The following is a 21,852-nucleotide window of genomic DNA, read 5'->3' on the forward strand; positions in this document are numbered from 1 at the left end:
GATGGTTAATTTTGCAATCAAAGTGTCAATCTTTAACAGTTAAACCATTAAGTGAGACAAGATAGGAAAGCCACATCAGCGCTATAAATACTCTTCAATTTGAAATGCCAAAAATTTATGAAGCACTGCAAGATGCAGCCAAGACTAGTAATGAAACAGTTGCAAAAACCACAGCAGCGTATGTTGAAAAGCAGTCCAAAAAAACTTTGAAAAACAGTCCAAAAGAAAAGTATAAGCAAAATGTTTTATAAATAGAATATTGAATTCTATTGAACTATTGCAATTGAAGATATATTTTATGCTGCAATTGCACCTTTTAGCTTTTTATTTGATATTAAAAAGCTCTCAACAGTTAAGAAAGATGATTTAAAATTTCATTGCATCGCATTAAAAAAAAAAAAAAAGGAATCTAAAAATGGAAAAAATGATATTTCTGGCGAGGAACTAAGCTTTGAATTAACGTCTCTTTCTTTTCATTTTACTAAAAATATGGAACCTGAAAATGCTATAAAATATTTGTACACAAACGATTTGAATGAAATCCATGCAAAAGAATCTATTGCATTAAGAATTCTTCTCACATTACCAATAATAGTAGCTAGCGCTACCAAAAACTATTTAAGATCAACAATGGGTTAGGACAGGTTGAACAATCTTGCAATTTCCATTGAAAATAAACTTGTTGCTGATTTAAATATTGTAGATATCTGGTTGAAATTTTCGAAAATGGAAGCTCCAAAAGTACTAATTTCGAAATAATTTATTTTATCGTAAAGTTTGTATTAAAGTAAGTTAAAAATATAAACTTTGATTTATTAACTTTGATTAAGGCTCATAATTTTGAAAAAAACTAGTGGAATAAGAGTTTTTGGAGCACTTAGGAACAGTCACAGAAAAGATGAGACTTAATTGAATGACGAATAACGTGAGAATGAATTTTAGTAGATGGCACTAGAGACGCAAGCTCTTTAATATATGGTTTCTATGAGAGTAAAGACATACAATAAAGAAGAATCCAAGATGATGTAAAGTAGAGGACTTAGTAAGAGTGTTGTAAAATGATGACTTAGTAAGAGTGTTATCAGAGGGTTGGGTAAGAGTGTTGTCATTCATCAGTATCAGAATATTCTCAATATTGCAATAAAAATTTGCAGAAAAAAAGAAAGTTTTTAAGTGAGTTGTTTTTATAAAAAAATGAATATTTCATTCATTGCGTTTAGAAATAGAAGGTTCACAAGTACAAATGAAACCTTCCATTCCTACCTGAATCCAAAAGAATGTTGAGGAGGCATATTTTTCATTATTAAGATGAAAAACATCTGCTGAAGTAACATTACAGTACATTAGAGTCACTTAGTTGACTTAATGAATAGGAAATTGAAAAACCCAAAAACAGTGACAACAGTGTCGGTTGTACTAGAGCTAAGCCATTCAGTGTGAGGAGCATTAATTTCATCATGATAATTTATCTATAACCATGTTACTTAATCAGGATTTTTTTTTATTAATATAATTGATTGAAGTTTTCTAGTAATTTATTTCTATTGACTTATATTATTTATGTTATATGAATATATAATTCTGTGACTTAATACAGAGCACAATAATTTTACTTTATGTTTTTTCTTAAGAATAATATTATTTGTTGTTATGATAGTAATGATTGCATAACTTTTTATTTATATTGTATTACTCAAAATAATTTTATTTTGACTAACAACATTAAAAAAAAAAACCTGAAAAATTTAGCTTGATTGACCTACCTGTTCGAAAGTTATGATTGAATCATATCTTTTGAACAGGTCGAAATTTGAGTTTCTGGAAGATACAGTAGATTTTAATGATTTTTGACATTAGATTGTAGTAAAAAAATTATCACTTGAAATGGATTATTTGGGTCAAAAATCACAATACAAAATTTCGAGTGACCTTTTTTACTTTTTTACTAATTTGACCAAAGTTTACAAAAAAAAACCTCAAGTAAATAACTTTAGAATCATTTTATATCAAATCACCTAATGGCTCTGAGGTGGTACCTCAGGGTACCACCTCAGATTTACTTCAAACTTTGCCTATCCACAGATTTTATGAAAAAAACAAAATCTCAAAAAGTTCAGCTTGATTGGCCAGGATGTTAAAACGTTAAAATTGGATAAATATTGACCGAAATTGAAACCTTTTTTTTGCTGGTTGACAAGAAACTTTTAAAACAAATTTAAACCGACATCTGTTTTTTATTTATTTTTTACTTAAAATTTATATGGCTGTCACAGTGACCCTCAACAAAATCAAAATCAATAAAAATGTCAACGGAAACTGTTTGCAGATACTTTTTGAACTTTATGTGTATATTACAAATCTGTTGAAAGAAAAAAGTATGTTAGAATAAAAGCAGTAACACATTGTTTTAAAAAATATTTGTATATTAAATGTTGAAAAAAACTGGATTTAAAAAGCAAATAAAAAAAAAAGAAAAGTATTATGTCTACAACTAAGTTATACAACAGCTTACATCAAACCCTCTACATATGACACATTGATGATTATATTAGTTTAGTATCGTAACTAATACTTCATATTAAGTCATTCCATAGAGAATTTTATGCTACTGAATAAAACTTTCTATGGATTGACTTTCCTGCTTGTTTAGATACAAGCACTTGTTCAATCTAATTTCAAAAAAATTTTTATACAACATATCATTTAATTAAACCTGACATTTTCTGTCTAATTTTCTCAGACCACATTTCCCAAACCTATTCATAGTTCAAAGGTTCGGAAGCTATATCTAAATTACAGTTTATATCACAAATATGCACTTCCTCGTGTGTATCTAATCATCGGAATATTCGCAACTTAACATTATAATAGCACTTTGATAAATTTCTTATTTTTGGTGACAGAAGAAATATAAAACTTGCAATGAGTGGAATGGCTGTTCATGATAAAATGTACGGAGTCCTGTAAAGTAGAAAAACAATCTTGAACTTGAAGATCTTTAATATATATATATATATATATATATATATATATATATATATATATATATATATTATATATATATATATATATTTATATGTGTGTGTGTGTGTGTGTGTGTGTGTGTGTGTGTGTGTGTGTGTGTGTGTGTGTGTGTGTGTGTGTGTGTGTGTGTGTGTGTGTGTGTGTGTGTGTGTGTGTGTGTGTGTGTGTGTGTATACTATATTTAAATTCAAATTAAAAGAATTTTGATTTAATTTTTTATGGGGCGATTTCGCCAATGTAAAAAGAGTTGAATATTTATGTTACTTAATAAAATTATTTGTTTAAAATTAATTCATAAAAAAATCATTTTAATCATTCAAATATACAAAATATTCTGTATAAAATCTTATTTATTCCATGTGTTTTGCCTGATTTTTCAACCTAGTAATGGACATTTACTTATTTGTAGAATCTCACAAATGTCATGAGGGAACGGCAATTTTTTGTTATTTAAATGTTATTATAAATACGCTAACTTTGTTTCGTTTAATGTAGAAATGTCATACAACAGTTGTAAAAATGTTTTGTACAATTAAGTTGATGATTTGCTTTTTTTATAGCCACTATTGTTTTGCGTAATTTTTTTTGTTTGTTTAAAAGAGTAGTACGCTAGAGAATGTTTTTGTATTAAAACCAAATTATTGCATAACTGTTATACATTTCCACAACTAAAACCAATGAACTTAAGGACTAAAAAATTCAAGTTTTCACTGAACATTTTTATATTTTTTCTTTTTGAAAGTAATAAAGAGCTTAGAGACTAATAAATAACTTATTAATAATGATCAACTTACATTAAATAATACAATCAATCAATCATATATATTCTGAAAATAAATTTTCACGGCTATTTACAAATAGTATTGATATACTAATCTCAAGTAAATACCTTAAAAAAATAGTTTACTTATATACAATTAATCTTTGTAATAATAATAATAATATTAATAATAGTAATAAGAATAATAATAAAGTAATTATGATAATTTAAATAAATCGGTATTACTTTTCATACAGCAATCGTTTTTACATACAAAGTTACAGTTACAAACAGTAATAAACTGACAAAACGTAACAACTAACGATGACAAGTTATTTTTTTAATCACTATTTGTTTGTTAATAGGTATTAATAAAGTAATTTATAATAATTTACTAATTTTTTTCTGTTATTACATAATTTTATCTATCTTCTTGTGACTTTTAAATTACAATAATGACGTAATGAATGTTTTTATTGTTTTTAAATTATTTTATTGAAACAAAAAATCTTTAAAGTGATTAGTTTATGTTATCCAATGAAAATGTCTAAATTATTAATTAACATATTTTCAAGCTTTAAACTTGATTTATAGTCATTTTATAAAATCAAATGCGATCAAAAAATTTCATCTTGAAAAACCATTCTTTTTTTAACGGTTGCGGTAGTTACAATTAACTACGATTTCTATTAGCAATACGGTTGTTTCGAATTTCATTTGTTTTCTTCGAATTTGTCAAAGGATTTTTTCTAGTTCTATGATCGAGTTTTTAAATATATAAAATCTCATATTGTTACCATTGTTTTTAATTAACACTGGTAACGAACTTCATAAACTTTTCAAGTCGTAAGTATACTTCAATATAAATTTATTATTTTTTTTTTATTTAAAAATTTGTCTTGAAAGTAAATTTGAATTGTTTCAAAACAATAACTTACAACGATTATACGGAGTTGTTGATAACAAGCTTGTGTTTGTTTGTTTTATTAAGTAAATTATATTATAAAAATACAAAAACAAAAAGCAAAAAAAATAAGCATTGGAATTTCATAAATAATTGTAATAGTTTGATTTATACTTCAGCTTATTTTTTTAAATATATCAAAATAAAGCATGTCATACTGATTTTTCAACATAACTGAGATGTTAATCGATTGTATATTCAACAGAATTCACTTTTTTTGTTGTAAATTTCTATATCTAAGAGTTCATCTAAATAATACATTGACATTCTAGAAAGTAAATTGAAACTTTTTTTAGCTTACAACAGTTTTTATAAAACGCTGATAACCTTTTTAACTTTGGCATCTCTAAAAATAGAGATATATTAAATATTTAAAATTCATAAAAATATACTTAAAATTCATATAATAATGATTGATTAAATTATCGATTTTTATCTTATTTTTGTTCGTTGCTTTTTTCTTTACAAAAGCATTTATATATTTTTGTAGCAAGGTCTATAGTTACACGTCGTTTTTTGTGTGTGTGTAAAAAACCAAGGAAACGAGCTAGCACAAGAAAGATTACATCATAAGAGTACCATTTTTTAAATCTTTTAAGAAAATTTAGTATTGGGCTAGATTAAAAATTTCTCATATTTGTTAGTATGATATACGTATTTTATTCGCAATTGAATCGCGTAAATTTCATTGCGCGTGCAAATTTAAACTCTTTAACTTGTTAAATCCCATTTAAACTTTTTTTCTCCATAAATAATGCTTTTTAATTTTCTGTTATGTTGTTAGGATAGGTAGGTGAAAAATTAGGAAATATTCCTTAAACTCTTAATTAAAAAAAGTTTCTTAATGAAAAGTAACCTAGCACTAAAAGTTTCTTAAGGTTTTGGAGCTTCTCGTACTAGTTTTTTATAAACAAGTTTATTATTCAAAAAAAAAACGTGCACCAGATGTCCAGTTTGTACATTGAAAATTTTGATTTTCTAAACAATAAGACCGTTAGGACTTCTTCGAAGGGGTCATTATAAATTACGTCATGCTATTTTTGACCGCTTTTGACCATCGCTCCATGCCCTCCTCCCTCATCACAATATTGTAAGTCTTTAGTAACAAATCCTGTACAAGTCCTCATAAAACCACCAATTCTTTCCCCTCCTTCCTAGAGCGTGACGTAGTTTTATGGAGGACCCCAAAGGAACATAAAAGAAAGGTTTTGCACTCTGCGCTTCTACGTATAATTAAGACACCATAGCATTGCAGCTCTGCTTTAACGATAAAACTGTTGTTTATTATTGCAGCTGTATCAAAAATATATTATATCATGTTTTTGTTATAAAATTTAATGCAATTTTTAAATAATATAAATGGTTCTTTAAAGAGCTTTTTTTAAAAAAAAAAAGATTTCAATCAACGCCGAATTCGAATAAACAAAAATCTAAACATTTATTTAAACTCTCACTCTTTGAGTATTTAATGGTTTTTCACATAATTTATATTTCAAATATATCGACGAAGGAGATTTACAATATTAAGTTCTTTATTTGAAATTCGATTTCAAATATTCATTTCATTTCAAATCAACGTTTAAATAAAACGCGTTTTGTTTATTGACTTGTTACATTATTTGGTTAAATTTAAATCACTTTTTTAATTTGCTTTTATCAGTAATATGAATATAAGGAAGTATTTTTTTTTTAATATTAATGATGAACTTTTTTTACATTATTTTAAATATGTTATATTTATGGTAAAACGAAGTTTAGAAAATGTGATAAAAATTATATTTAAATCGATAAAATTAAAATATTTTTTACAATTTTAGTAAAAAATTGTTTAATTAAAAGTTTCTTTTTTTTTCTTTTTATATATAATTTTATTATTTAAACGTATATAATTTAATATTAATGTAAATACTATTATGTAATATGTAATGTATTTAATTATAATATTTTTTATTGATTTTTTATTCTTTTATAACTTCTTATACGTAATATGTAAATATATTATATATATATAAATATTATAATTTATTATAAAATTATGTTATAAATTTTATATTTATAAATATATGATTCATTATGTTGATTATATTTCCTTATATATATTATTCATATGTTATTAATTCCGATTATTGTTTAAATTTTTATTGATTTGATTATTTTTATTTATTTATTGCTTTTTTCTTTAGATCGTCTACTTCAATTATCTCGTCAAAGTGAAAATGAAAACGATTATCAACTTAAAACTTATTACGTTAATTTATTCATTGAATGTTTTTATGAAAGTCAATCATCATTTACTGATGAAATAAAATTAATCGTCGATGAACGAGAAATCGTCGATGAACGAAAGTGGAAGATTTCGATTGTCGATGGAAAAACTTCTTACATAACTTCTTGTGAAAATTATTTCGTAAATCATTACATTAAATCTGGAAGAAAGTTATCGATGTTACATGTTAGTAAAAATATTTTAAGTGATGAAGAAAAAAATCTTATAATTCAATGTTCAACAAATGTTCGCAATGTCGTCTTTTATTGTCCAATTAAATTCGAAGGATGGAAACCGAAAGATAAGATTGAATTGTTGAAGATATACATTTCACGTTATTTAATAACAAAAAAAGATTTTGAAGAAAATTTTCTTCCGTGGATTAATCTTTGTGAAGTATTACATCTTTACCTTCACGACGACATCAATTTCATTGAAGAGATTTGTGAATGGATTCGTTGTTCGAATGTCAAGTTGTTGGAGATCGACTACCGTGAAAAAGATTTTGGTAACCTCGATGAATTAAAAAACTTTATAACACGAAAAAATGTTTAATATCTTAACTAAAATATGAACAATAATTATAAAATAATAAATGAAATATTTAATATATTATTTTATAATTAAACTAGTATTAAAATTAAAATTAAAAAAACTATAATTAAACTATAATTAAAAAGTTTTAAAATGTACGAATTAATTTTAATAATATTTTAAAATTTTTAAAAGGATCAAAATGTATTAATAAATAATTTTAATAATTATAATGTATATAATTATTAGTTTTAATAATTATATAACTATTGTATTATTAATATATATAATTTTTATTAAATAACTTTATTAGTAATTATTCTAATATGAATATAATTTTTCAAAACCTTTTTGAAATTTTTGTTATTGTTATTTGTTAATTATATTTTTATTTCATTGTTCATGAAATATATAATCATAATTAAGATAAATAAAAACTAGATAAATTTTTGTTATATTTTATTTAATGATTTAACTTTAAATATTTTTTAGAAGTTTTGAAACTCTCAAATTATTTGTAACGTTATGCAGAAAATTTTTCGTTTAATGTTTTTTGTATTTATTTTTATGTAATTTTATAGATATTTAATTTTGCTATGAAAAATTAAAATTATATTTGTTTTCGATTTACACAATATAAATTTATGTTTATGTCAATTATTTTTAGAAGTTTAAGTTTTCGTCCATCTTTGTTTCTTTCAAAAATAATTTGTTGTCAACGTTATTACGTTGACAACAAATTCGAAAATTTTTGTAGAATTTTTCGTCGAAGTTATTTTGTTCGAAATATAAATTTTCAATTAAATAACGTTTGTTGTTAGGCCTAATTGATAATTAATTTTTTATTTAATCTTTTTTAAATTAACAGTTATGACCATAAATAATGAGAGTCGGTTGCGGTTAAAGGTGGGGTGGTATAATAAATTATAATGGTTCCATTGAACAAGGTAATTAAAAGGGTGGGATAGGTAATTCGATTAACAGGTAGTATTAAAGGTGGTAATAATGGTGTGTTAGTTAATGGTATGAGGTAAAAGAATTTTATAATTTTTGTAAATGAACAAGGTGGTACTAAGGGTGAGATGTGTACACGGGGTGATGATAAATTATAATGGTTTAATTAAACAAGATTGTTTAAAGGGTCGAATATCTGGGTCAAATAACATTTGAGTTATAAGGGTGGTAATGGTGTGTAATTGAACACAAGTGGTAATGATGTTGGTATGCGGTAAAGGGACTTTATAAGTCTTCGTAAATGACAAAATGATACGTAATAAAAAAACTAAGAGTAGATGGATACGTGGTTCTCAATAACAGATATTAAGGTTTGGTGGGAGAGGTATCAATGGTATATATATTTTTTTTTTTACCGGTGACTTTTTAATTCCAAGTTGTTCAATAACAGATATTAAGGTTTGGTGGGAGAGGTATCAATAGCGTATAATTTTTTTTTTACCGGTGACTTTTTAATTCCGAGTTGTTCAATAACAGATATTAAGGTTTGGTGGGAGAGGTATCAAAGGTATTTTTTTTTTTTACCGGTGACTTTTTAATTCCGAGTTGTTCAATATTGGGGTTTTAAGTGACAAAAAAAAATCTTTGTAAATGAAAATAATGATATTTTTTTTTTAGTTTCTAGGCTTCTTTATAGGATTCGTTAACTTTAAAGGATAAAATTTCGATTATACAGGAATAAACTTTACGATTTTCTTATTGTTTACAAAATTTGGATCGATCGTTGCTAATAAATGATGCCGTTGTTTTTCAATACTCTTTAAATTTAATACCGTGTTTTCATAACGCAATGTGAATTATAAATCAGAAGTAGTAATTGTATTGATAAAGTATTTTAATATATGACAAGAGCATTCATAAGACAATGTGTTATGTGATGATGAATCTCCTGATATAAAACTTTATAAACGTGCAGTTTAATAACGATATTTATTTTTGCTCCCATTTAACAATAATCTGAAAATAATTTATTTTCATCAATTTTATCAAAAAATATTTTTTCTGTCAATCTATTTTTTTTTTTTTAAACTAAAATACTTATGTTACAATTACAATTTATGATTATAAGATTTAAATTTTATACAAAAATGTTACTTTAGTGATTCTAAAAAATCGTTAACATTTGTATCTGCATCAGAAAGTTTATAACACCAGTTGTCTGTATTCTTTTGTCTTCTTAAAAATTGCTAAAACAAATAATTGGTATTGTTAATTACTACAATTATCAGCAATAATCTGCGCAAAATACTCTTCTGAATGCAAATTTACCACATCAATATAGTGATTTAGAATCATTTCTTAAATCGAAAGTTTCTTGCATGTCAATTATGACATAAATAAAATAGTAATTTCCGAGTTTTTTATTATTTACTTAAGTCAAAAAATTTAGATTTCTAAAAACTACCCATAAACCTACTTAAAATTACTTTAAATTTTTTTTAGTTTGGTTTATTCATGGTCAACAAAATATACAAGTTGTTGACAAAGCGCGGCACACCAGGTCTCTCAGATGCCAGAGCAGAGAAAGTTCATGTTTGAAATTGTTCAAGTACTTTGCCTCCACCGCATTTTCAGTTACGTAATTCCATGATTTTACAACACGGTTGGTGAGGTAGTTGTTTTTTTCAGCTCAGTTTTGAACAAGTTGTACTTTCAGTTGTTTAGTGTGTCCTTGTGGCCAAATGCTGTACTTTAAAGATTTGATATTTCGTTAAAGTTGTGGGACCTGGAAGTTAACTTTGTCGATTTTGCTCATGATTTTATATTGCTCGATAAAGTCTCTTCTTACTCATCGTTCAGTTAGTGTTTTCTGGTTAAGGCTTAAATGTCTCTGAGTATACGGAAGATGTTTTAAGGTGGCAATATGTTTTGTGGCTTGCTCGAGTTTGGCTATGTCTTGAGCTAAAAACGATGACTTGTACTGCAAAATTGTAGATGCGGGCGAACGTACGAAAAATACAGTGTGCACCATAATGCAGAACTTCAACCTCGAAAAGTCTTCTTGAGCCTGCCAAGCACTTGGTTGCCAGCTGATGCAGCCACGCAGATTTGTTTTTAACTTTTAGACGCTAGTCATAAAAAGGCCTAGGTCTCGTTCAGATGACGTGCACGATAGCTGATGCAGTTGGTCTACCAAGTTATTTCTTGTATAAATTGCATTCAATTTTTGTTGTTGCTGCGCCCAGTGTGCATGACTTTGTCATGGTTTAATTCGACGACTTCAATTATTTTACAGTTGCCTGCATACATTATAAAGTGGTGTCCTATTTTGTTTGCCAAATTGTTTCTCCACGCAGCGGCCTTGTTCGTCAAGTTTCGTGTTTCGGAGTTATAGAGTTGAGAGAGGGTTATAACCACAATTATATAGCCTCCTCGTCTGTAGTGGCCTTCTGGGACTTGGGGAAATGAATTAACAAAAAAAATAAAAAATAATAAAAAATCGTATATGTAGATAAGGAAAAGAAGTAGTCCAAGAACAGATTCATGTGGCAAACCGCTAGATACTGTTTTCCAATCGAATTTATTGTTTTCAATGGCTACGTGTTGTACGAGGTTGGTTGGCCAGCTCTTGATCCATTTATGCAAGTTTTCGGACACTCCATAGGGTTTGAGATTATGCAGCAGACGACGGTGCGTTACTTTATCGAATGCTTTATCAAAGCCTGTGAATAAGATATCGGTTGCGAGCAACTTCAGTCAGGCTGTCGGTAGTTTCAGGTTGGTTTGTGACGCAACCTTTTCCCTTTCAGAACCCGTGTCGAGCAGAGCTGATGAGTTTATTTTTTTTCAAGTGGTCAGTAATGTGTCTGTGTACAAGTCATTCCATTACCTTGCGAGGGACAGAAGTGCGTGAGACAGGTCGAGGAGAAGTTGCAATTAAACAACTAAGGTGGTTTCTATGTAATCAAAACTTTTTATTCATTAATTTTTTCAAAAGTAGGTACAGAATGTGTAAAAAAATTTTTTTTTTCGAACTCTAAAAACTTATTGATGATCACATAGAAGCCTATAGAGTCAAAATAACCCCAAAAAATAGTGTTTACTCGAAACAAAATTTATTAAAAGATTTTGCTTCTAGTAAAAGTTATGCTTCAAAACAACTGTATTTTCGAAAAATCTGCTATTAGGCCTCTAATATTAGTTCCCTAACCACGACTTACAAAAAATAAACTTATTTGAAAAAAACTCAGGCATTAGCAGTACACTGGATGAATAAGCCCAAAAATTTCAAGTAGTTATCACTATTAATTCAACATTTATGATGTTTTTCGTGAGACAATTTTCTTGAAAAACCGTTTGGTTGAAAATCAAAAAGCAAGAAAGTAAATTTGTTTTTAAAACTAAAATCCTCCTTTTAATTAAGTTTCTCCTCCCTCTTTATCTCTTTGTTCAATAAACCCTTCTTGATGGCTTTTAGTTTGTTTTTTTTTTGCTTTAGTCTTACCTGATGTTGTAATAAGTAAAATTTGGATGCTGTGTCGGTTCATTTTTTCAGATATAATATTAAAATAGACACCGGTCTGTATTCCAAGTTTTTCATACAATTTTTTTTTTTTATAAAATTGACCTTCGTTGAATTGAAGAATAGAGAGAATTAGAAAAGTTGGTACAATGATAAAGGATAGCTATTCTTCATCATTGTACCAACTATTGTACCTAACCACTTTTTCATAGTGTAAACTTTTTCATTGACTTCTTCGAATGGCAATACCATAATAATTTGTTATTAAATTGATGGAATTGTTTGTCAATTTTCCTTTTTCACCAAATGGTGGAGAGGTATTTTTAAATTCTTGTACTAGTATTCTAAGTCGAGAACCTTTTCGTCTGTTTACATGTTCAATACATTCAAGTTTAACAGGTGTAATACCAAACTGTGCTTCGTAGGGTTTGGAGTAAACAACTTCTTTGTAAGAAACTGTGTCTATATCTCTAAGATACACATTATAAACTAGTTTATTTCGACTCACAGATTGCTGAAATATATTAATAGCACCTGAGGATTCCATTGCTCCTGATGACTTTTGATGTTAATTTTACAATTATGTGCAACATTATAATTTGTGTATTCTATTGTCCCTTTTTTTCCACCTCATATTATACACTGCCTGCAATGTTTTGATAAAACAATAACATCCAAACACTTTCCTTTGCTTACTGCTGCCACTACACCGTTCAACGAGGAGTGTCCTCTTTTTTGCCAAGTTCCATCAATCAATAAACGGCAAGAATGCATACCTGGGGCAATTTCTTCCATTTTTCTTTCATTTGCATACTTTCTAGTGCAGAATTTTCGTATGCAGAAAATAACTTATTATTAGTATTTCTAAAGGAAGTATTAAATGTTGAGTGCATATTCATACACCGTACAAATGTTTTAATCGATTTGTGCCCTTTACCATATTCTCGAAATGCCATAACCAATCGAACATTAATTTCACTTGGTTTACAACCATACATTTTTTCAGAAGCACTAAAAGTTGAAGTATACTTGCGACTTTTATTTTTACATTTTCTACAAAAGTAAACAATTTTATGAGAAAATTCCTTTTTATCATCCAAACTATTAGATATTGTGACATTGGCTTTCCCACATTCTTGACACTTGTTTCTTACTTCTATTATTTCCATAAGTATTTTATAATTTATAAATAAAAAATAATCATCACTACTTCCAGAATGTTCAGCTGGTTTAATGGTAAATTTTTTTTTTAGTGATATTTTCAATATTTACATTTTTTTTTATTTCCATTGATACCACATTTAATATTTACAATATACACAGATTTTTTACAACCACGAGCCCCAACACCCTTTCTTGATGACTTTCTTTTGTTATTTCAAAAGTTTCCCATATTAAATCTTTATTATTTTACTAGAATCTAGCTAAAATGATAAATAATTTCTACAAAACACATAAGAAAACAGCAAAAAATAAAAAAAGTTATTATAAAAAAGCCTGCATACTGTTTGCACTTTGCAACAGCATAACTTAAAATTATTAAATATTTAACAACTTGGACGTACAAGGCAACATTAGAATAGCAAAAGGGATGTACTAGTTTAAGTTTTAAGGTACATTTAAGATAATAACTAAAAAAATAAAACGGTTGCTATGGCTGTTGCTAGGCGCTAAAATTATACCATCCTGTATAAAATAGTAAATATTGTTAAAAGCATAAACAAACAGAAAGAACGTTACATTTTACATTAGAATATCTTATTAGCCAAAAAATCAATTTTTGAAAAAATTTTGACTTTTGATTATGAAGAAACCACCTTAAAGTATAATTTAAAATAATTTAAGTGATTAACTATTAACTATAAAATTTTAAGATTTCTATTCTGCATTTTTTTTTTTAGCTACAAAATAATTTTTAATGTAAACCCATAAAAAAAACTAAGCGCGAATAAGATTTGTATTTAATATCATTTGTTTACCAACACATGATATATTTGTTAAAAGTTCTTCATTTTCATTTTCCAATATTGGAACAATGAAAAAAAAGTAGAGGTCAATAATTTTAACAGAAAAGTGAAAAAGGCACTTGAAATGCAACGCCATTAATGCGCACCTTCAGTCGGCGGTCTGAATGAGAATGACGGAGATTTGAATCAGGATGACGGTGGTCTAAATCAGAACGACGTCACGACTTTCTTTTGGAAACAGGTTTTAATATTTGAATGAAAAGAAATTATTTCATTGATTTGCTTTTGTTTTGATTTTTGTTTTTAACAATTTTAACATAAATATTCAAAAAACAGTGGGCGCCTATATTTTATAGAACTTTACAAACAGTATCATCAACACGATTTAATAATAAACAATATCATTAAATATAAACTTATTAAAACTATAAACAAATCTGCAATTATCTGATTCTTCGCTCTTAAGTTTCTTACAAAGTTTCTCAACGTTCTAATAGATGTTTTTTATAACTTGTCGCTATGAAAATAGCTGTTTTTTAAAAAATTTAACGCAGACATTCATGATATAGGTCTTTCTAGATTAGTTAATTACTAGTAAAAATTTATTAAATCACTTCTTCATTTTTTTTTAAACAACAAAACATTGAAATGTTATTATAAACTATATTGAGATTTCTATACTAAAAAAAAAAAATAATTAACAAAAAGAGTGTAACAAAAATAGTCAAAACTATTAACAATACCATAACATTAAAAAAAAACACACTTAATAAATGTACATATCAAATGTCACAAACAAATAATCAGCTGTATCTCTAGTGTTTTCTACCAAGAAAGTTAGACGTGCATGACTAACTTGTGCAGTTTTATTTTCCTTGTTTCTGGCTGCAATAGCTTCAATAGTCTCAGACAAAGAACCTATTTGAGGATACTAAAAATACATAGTAATAGAAGCACCATGAATTATTATTTTATGTACAGGTTGTGACATAGGTATGGTTTTTTTAAATGTTATTAGTAATGAATGCAAATAGATATTCAGATTTCCGATTAAAAATCTACATCCGGTCCTGTAGTCGTGCTACGTTTATTCTGATTTAGGCTCTCTTTGTGGTACACTATAAATAAGGAAATAAATACATTAAAGCATATACAATACCAACAAAAATGTCTAACCTTGAAGTGTTTTTGTGAAACATAGTATAAACAATTTGTGTGTGTGTTTATGTGTATATATATATATATATATATATATATATATATATATATATATATATATATATATATATATATATATATATATGTAGATATATATATATGTATATATATATACATATATGCATATATATATATATATTTAAAAAATTTTAAAATATATTCTAAAAAATAGAGTGCTCAATCTTCTTAAAAGAAAAGAGCAATTATAAATTATTAGAAAATCAATAAACGAAAAATTTTTACATATTAAACTTAGCTAAATCAATAAAAACTCATCAGAAATGAATAATCAAATTAATAAAACTTCAATTTATACCAAAAATTAAACTAGAACTTCCTGTAATTTAATTTTTGGTATTAATTGAAGTCTTTATTAACGAAACAAAGTGTAAATTGTGAAAAATTTTCGTTAAGTGATTTTCAACTAATTTTTATATATAAATACAGGGTCGGCGTGAGTAGGTGGCACGTGTGGGGAAGGGGGTTCAATTACAAATTTTGCCAACTAAAAAAAGAAATAAGGTCCTCGTTTTTTAAAACTTGCCGACTGCCTAGTTGAAATTTGCCGACTGACTATCTAAGGGTCTTCATTTGCCAACCGACTCGTCTAAAAGGTAAAATCATTTATTGATGGGAAGGAGGGGGAAGAAGGTCTGCCCCAAACAACCCTCTTCCCTATTGAGCTGGGCCTACTTATATATATAAATATATATATACATATATATAAATATAAATATACATATATATAAATATAACTATACATATATATATATATATGAATATATTTATATGTAAATATATACAAACATATATATATATATATATATATATATATATATATATATATATATATATATATATATATATATATATATTATTATTATATATATATTATATATTATATATATATATATACATGCATAAAAAAAAAAGAGGGGCGGAGAAAAATTGACCCCCCCTCCTTATGGATCATCCATAAATGTATGCATATTATACCATAATATTATTATTTATTTAGTACCTAAATTACAGGATTAGTTAAACTTTTACTGTATTGGCACAAAACAACTATGAACAAAAATTTATATAGAATCAAAGCAATATAAAACTTACCTGGACAAAGTACTCCACTATTATAAGCCATAGTTTGAGAAACAGCGCAACCACCTCCTAATGTGATTAGACTGACATGATTCAGAGCAACTACTCCATGCACTCCATGCACCATAAGTACCTGTTTTTATTAAAAACTTTTTTTCAAATAAGCCATTTAATGAAAAAACAAGTTGAAAAAAAAAAAAAAATTAAAAAGCCAGTATAATTTTTATTTTTCAAATTATTTCACAAATATTATTTTACATTGATTTTTGTAGATAAACTGACTATTTCAGTATTTGAACACGCACCTGGACAATAAACTTGCACATTGCAATTTTGAGTATCAGTCAACACTGCTCCATTACAATTGTCATTAAAAGTAGCACCAGCACATTGACGATTTCTTGTCTGAGTAGGTGAAGTGAAACGTAACTGACAACTTGCAACTTTATTACATGTTAATAAGTGAATAAAAAGCACATTAATTTCGTTTTTATAATAATAAAGGAAAGTCCCCTAGACAAGATACTCAAGTATTACAGTTTTGAGTTTGAAAGCTTGTTCCAGGACAACCACCATTCAATGTAGCATCAAGACGTTGCCGAGTCTGAGTTTGAAATAGAGAAACATTTGGATTGGACTGACAACTTTCTGAGCAAGCTCCCCATGCACTTCATGCACCATAATTACCTATTGTTAAAAAAATTTATTTGCAAAAGCTATAAATAAATTTATTTTTCCCGGTGGATATGTATTTATATTTTTTGCAAAAATGCATTGATAATTAAAACTCATTCTGATATTGTCTTGGAAAACAGTTGAGTATGTTTGCAAATATATAAAAAAATTCAGATATAAAACATCTCTCACCTAAACAAGGAACATTTTGATAAAAATGTTTCTTGTTCAGGTGAGAGATGTTCCTTGTACAAAGTTGTTGATCATTTAAACTGACATTGATACAGCCTACATAATTTGTATTCCACATAGAAGTACCAATACAAGTTTGGCTTCTATATTGATATGAACCATTGACTTGAGTGTTACAGGAGACAGAACAGGCATTCCAAGAACCCCAACCACTCAATATTCCTATTTTGAAATTTTAGGAATAATTAATAGAGCAACCATAGTAAAAAAAGACAATACTATTTGTTTTAGCATGTTTTAATTAAATTAGCATAATGTTTTATGTTGCATTGCTATATAGTTGTTAAACATATTTATCTTATAATTTGCATGACTAAACATAAATGTAGCGATTGTTATTGAAACAATTACTAATGAATATAATAAAATTAATTAAATAACGTATGAAATGTAGTTGGATTTAACTCCAAGATCTTAAACATTAAATTTATTTTATGTGCACGACATTTGTTTCAAGGTAAAAGTTGAATCAAAATGGTTTCTTTTTTTCTTTAAACAAGTTTGTGTTATTTAATAATATAACTTTGTTATAATCTAATTATTTTTACTTATTTATTTTAAACAATAAACAAAGCATATTTTAAACAATGAGCAAAGCCAAGCATGTAATTAAAAAACATTTTATAATATTACCTGGACAAAGAACCTCTGGATTACAGTTTTTAGTTTGAGTTAAAACTTGTCCGTTACAGTTACGACCTAAAGAGGCTCCTGAACAAGTACGAGTACTGGTTTGTGTTGGCACAGTATAATCCAGTTGACAAGAAACAAAACTGCAGCTTTCATGATAATAAGCATAATAAAAATCACAATAAATATAATAACAATTATATTACAATTATTATAATAAATATTATAATTATTAAAACAAATATTAACTCTTTATCTTTAACTCTTTAAACAATTTATCAAATTAATGATTAGAAAAAAAATATATTTAAAAAAATGCAAATAGGTAGTATCAGGTTTGTGCCTATAATTATACGGTTCCCAAAACTTAAGGTTTAATTGATTTTTATCACCAGAACTTATGTAAATTAAAATTGAAATATATTTACTTGATTACCATTTTATAAAATGCTGGTCTGCTTACATTAAAATTTAACTCAAAGAAAAAGCGTTGAAATTTTAGGAATGGTTTTTTCTTAATGAAACACACATTTACACAGTCACAAATTTATTTGAATATCTTTCTTTTAAAATTGTGCAAAGTAATAAATTTCTGAAAAGTTAGGCTATTTGATTACGCTATAGCAAACTCTGTTTTTAAAAGAATCAGATTTAGCAACTGAAAACAAAAATCATAAAAAAGCAATAGATTCTAAAATTACTCTAAAACTTTATTCACAAAAAAATATAGCACACAGTTTTTCAAATCTTTTAGTTTACAACTTGCTGTCTATCGCACAGTGTAATATATGAAACAACTTGGCATGTGCATTAGCTTGCAAATATAAATATTTTTGAGAAAGCCTGGTTATGTGTTTTTTTACATAAAATAAAGTAAACATAAATTTCTAAACTAAAAAATATTTTTCTTTTCATACTAAATTGAAAAAAAAAAAAAAATTTTATTTGCAGCACTTATGCAACCCAAACATTACAATGAACAATGAACACTTTTCATATATATGAAATAAATAAACAGGGTGCCTGTTCAGAAAAATCAATAAGTGTCCATTCCCCCCCCCCCCCATTACTTATAAGAATTTTACATTATTACAATTAGAATTCATAAGAATATATTTTGAATCGTTAACTCAAACCCGTGATACAATAATATTTGCTATCACTAAATTTACTAAAACCTTTTAAATTAGTCTATAAATAAAAAGTATATAAATGGTTTAGAAATGACCTACCATACCATTATTATACTTTATACTTTTATTTATATAAAATTATAAAGTATAGTATAATTAATTTTATATTAAATTTGTTTTGTATTTTAGTGTTCATTTTTGTATTTTAGATGAACTTGTTCTGCAGGTTCCTATAGAAGAGATAATGATTCTTGGAGCAGATTTTAATGGACATGTTGGTGAAGGGAACAGTGATGATGAGGAAGTGATGGGTAGGTATGGGGTTAAAGAAAGGAATACAGAAGGACAGATGGTGGTACATTTTGCTAAAAGGATAAAGATGGCTGTAATTAACACTTATTTTAAGAAAAAGGAAGAGCACAGGGTGACGTATAAGAGTGGGGGAAGAGGCACACAGGTCGATTATATCCTCTATAGGAGAAGAAACCTGAAAGAGGTTAGTGATTGCAAGGTGGTACCAGGAAAAAGTGTAGCTAAACAGCATAGGATGGTGATAGGTAAGATGGTTTTGGAGGTGAAGAAGAAGAAGAGAGTGAGAGCAGAACCTAAGATCAAGTAGTGGAAGTTAAAGGATGAGGACTGTTGTGTAAAGTTCAGGGATGAGGTGAGACAGGCACTGAGTGGTGGTGTTCTGGATACCTGGAAAGGGATGTCAAATACAGTGAGGGATGTGGCTAGGAAGATACTTAGTGTGACATCAAGACAGAAGAAGATAGACAAGGAGACGTGGTGGTGGAATGAGGAAGTTCAGGAAAGTTTAAGAGGAAAGCAGTTGGCTAAAAAGAATTGGCATTTTCAGCAAGATGAAGAAAGTAGACAGAAGTACAAGGAGATGTGTGGCAATACAAAGAGAGCAGTGGCAAAGCTAAAGAAAATGCAAATCTGTGTGAGAAGTTGAACACTAAGGAAGGGGAAAAGGATCTGTACAGATTGGCCAGACAGAGAAACCGTGATGGGCAGGATGTGCAGCAGGTTAGGATGATTAAGGATAAAGATGGAAATCTGTTGTCTAGTGAAAAGAATGCCTTGGGAAGGTGGAAGGAGTATTTTGAGGAACTGATGAATCAAGAGAATGATAGGGAAGGAAGGTTAGAAGAGACAGAGGTTGTGAATTAGGAAGTTCCCCAGGTGAGCAAGGAGGAAGTAAGGGCTGCAATTCAGAGAATGAAGTGTGGTAAGGCAGTTGGACCGGATGATATTCCAGTGGAGGCATGTTTGGGAGAGATAGCAGTGGAGTTTTTGACAGGGTTATTTAACAGAATCTTGGAAGGTCAGAAGATGCCTGAGGAGTGGAGACATAATGGTGACATAGTGGAGACATAATGGTGCCAATTTTCAAGAATAAGCATGACGTTCAGAGCTGCAGTAATTACAGGGAAATAAAGTTGATCAGTCACAGCCTAAAAATCTGGGAAAGAGTAGTGGAAGCCCGGCTTAGAGGAAAAGTAGAGATCTGTGAGCAGCAGTATGGTTTCATGCCAGCTAAGTGCACCACAGATACTATGTTTGCTCTGAGAGTGTTAAAGGAGAAGTATAGGAAAGGACAGAAGGAGTTACATTATGTGTTTGTAGACTTAGAGAAGGCTTATGAAAGCGTTCCGAGACAGGAGCTGTGGTATTGTGTAAGGAGATTAGGAGTAGCGGAAAGGTATGTGAGGGTGGTGCAGGATATGTATGAGAACAGTGTGACAGCAGTGAAATTTGCAGTAGGAATGACAGACAGGTTTAAAGTGGAGGTAGGACTACATCAGGGATTAGCCCTGAGTCCCTTCCTGTTTGCAATTGTCAAGGACAGACTGACGGACGAAGTTAGACAGGAGTCCCTTGGACTATAGTGTTTGCTGATGACATTGTGATCTGTAGTTGGAGTAGAGAGCAAGTCAGGCCTTGTTACGAGATTTCGCTGCGTAGCGAAAACGTGTAACGCATTTCTAAGTAACTCAACTCAGCAAATATATTTTGCATCGTTAGAAGTTATATTGCGTCACTAGCGTCTTTTCAAGTACCGCTTTGTAATTAAAGTTATTTTATTAACGCATTAAAAATCATACAAACAGTTAGTTTTTTTCTCACTAGAACAAAAGTTACAAATAAAATCTAAGTTCTTATTTAATAAATCATTTTTATTATTTTTTTCAAATATGAACTAAATTTTATTTTGAAAAAAATATTCTTTTCATGAAACGTAAAATAATGTTTGTTTATTTTCTTATGATTTTACAGTTGGTTTTTCATTATTTTATTAACTGTTAATAAATTTTTTCTTATTTAATTTGTGAACTCTTTTTAATAATGTTTTTTAACAATAAAGAGTTTTTTTTTGTTATTTATCAGTTACCGATAACATATTCGTGATCATAATTTATTTTCATAAATTAAACAAACGTCATTAAAACTTAACGTTATTGAATTAACAATAAACAAAATATCTTATTAATCAAATATATACATTAAAATAAATCGTGCATTTTTTAAACTATTATGACAAAAAATAATTTTTACATTTAAAAGGAATTTATATATTTAATTCCTTAAGATAAAACTTGAAACACTTTACTTTTTTTAACTTATTTTTATCAACAATAAAAAAAATTTTTAAACAAACTGTTTTTTTAACAAAAAATCTATTAGTTTACAATTGTGGTTAAATGCTTTTACTTACGACTTTATTTCTTCAGAATAAACGTCACATAATCGATATCAAAAGATAATTAAAAATATTCTAAAAGATATAAGTTTTTTGGTAACGCAAAACTGCTGAACGCGTAGGCAAATCGCCTTTTCGCAAGCA

The 21,852-nt window shown here is 27.7% G+C and overlaps 1 protein-coding gene across 30 annotated transcripts in view; it reads right to left on the bottom strand.

Annotated features, from left to right (window-relative positions):
• LOC136076691 (adhesion G protein-coupled receptor B1-like) overlaps nucleotides 1-21,852 on the bottom strand; it is a 126,559-nt gene that overhangs the window by 67,737 nt on the left and 36,970 nt on the right. For 7 of the 30 annotated variants that reach the window (XM_065790033.1, XM_065790031.1, XM_065790030.1 and 4 more), the window contains 4 exons: nucleotides 17,872-18,037; nucleotides 16,617-16,998; nucleotides 16,324-16,444; nucleotides 14,642-15,110 (listed from right to left, as the gene is read on the bottom strand). The exons of 9 other annotated variants lie outside the window; for them this stretch is intronic. Coding sequence is in view for 4 of the 21 variants with exons in the window: in XM_065790045.1 (XP_065646117.1) it covers nucleotides 16,344-16,415 (72 nt within the window). In the remaining 17 variants the exon portion in view is untranslated. Of the gene's footprint in view, nucleotides 1-14,641; nucleotides 15,111-16,323; nucleotides 16,445-16,616; nucleotides 16,999-17,264; nucleotides 17,401-17,871; nucleotides 18,038-21,852 lie in introns of those variants that run through there. 14 more of the 30 variants (XM_065790037.1, XM_065790038.1, XM_065790034.1 and 11 more) reach the window with 8 other exon arrangements.

Source organism: Hydra vulgaris, chromosome 02, assembly GCF_038396675.1.
Source record: "Hydra vulgaris chromosome 02, alternate assembly HydraT2T_AEP".
Classification (NCBI taxonomy): Eukaryota; Metazoa; Cnidaria; class Hydrozoa; order Anthoathecata; family Hydridae; genus Hydra; species Hydra vulgaris.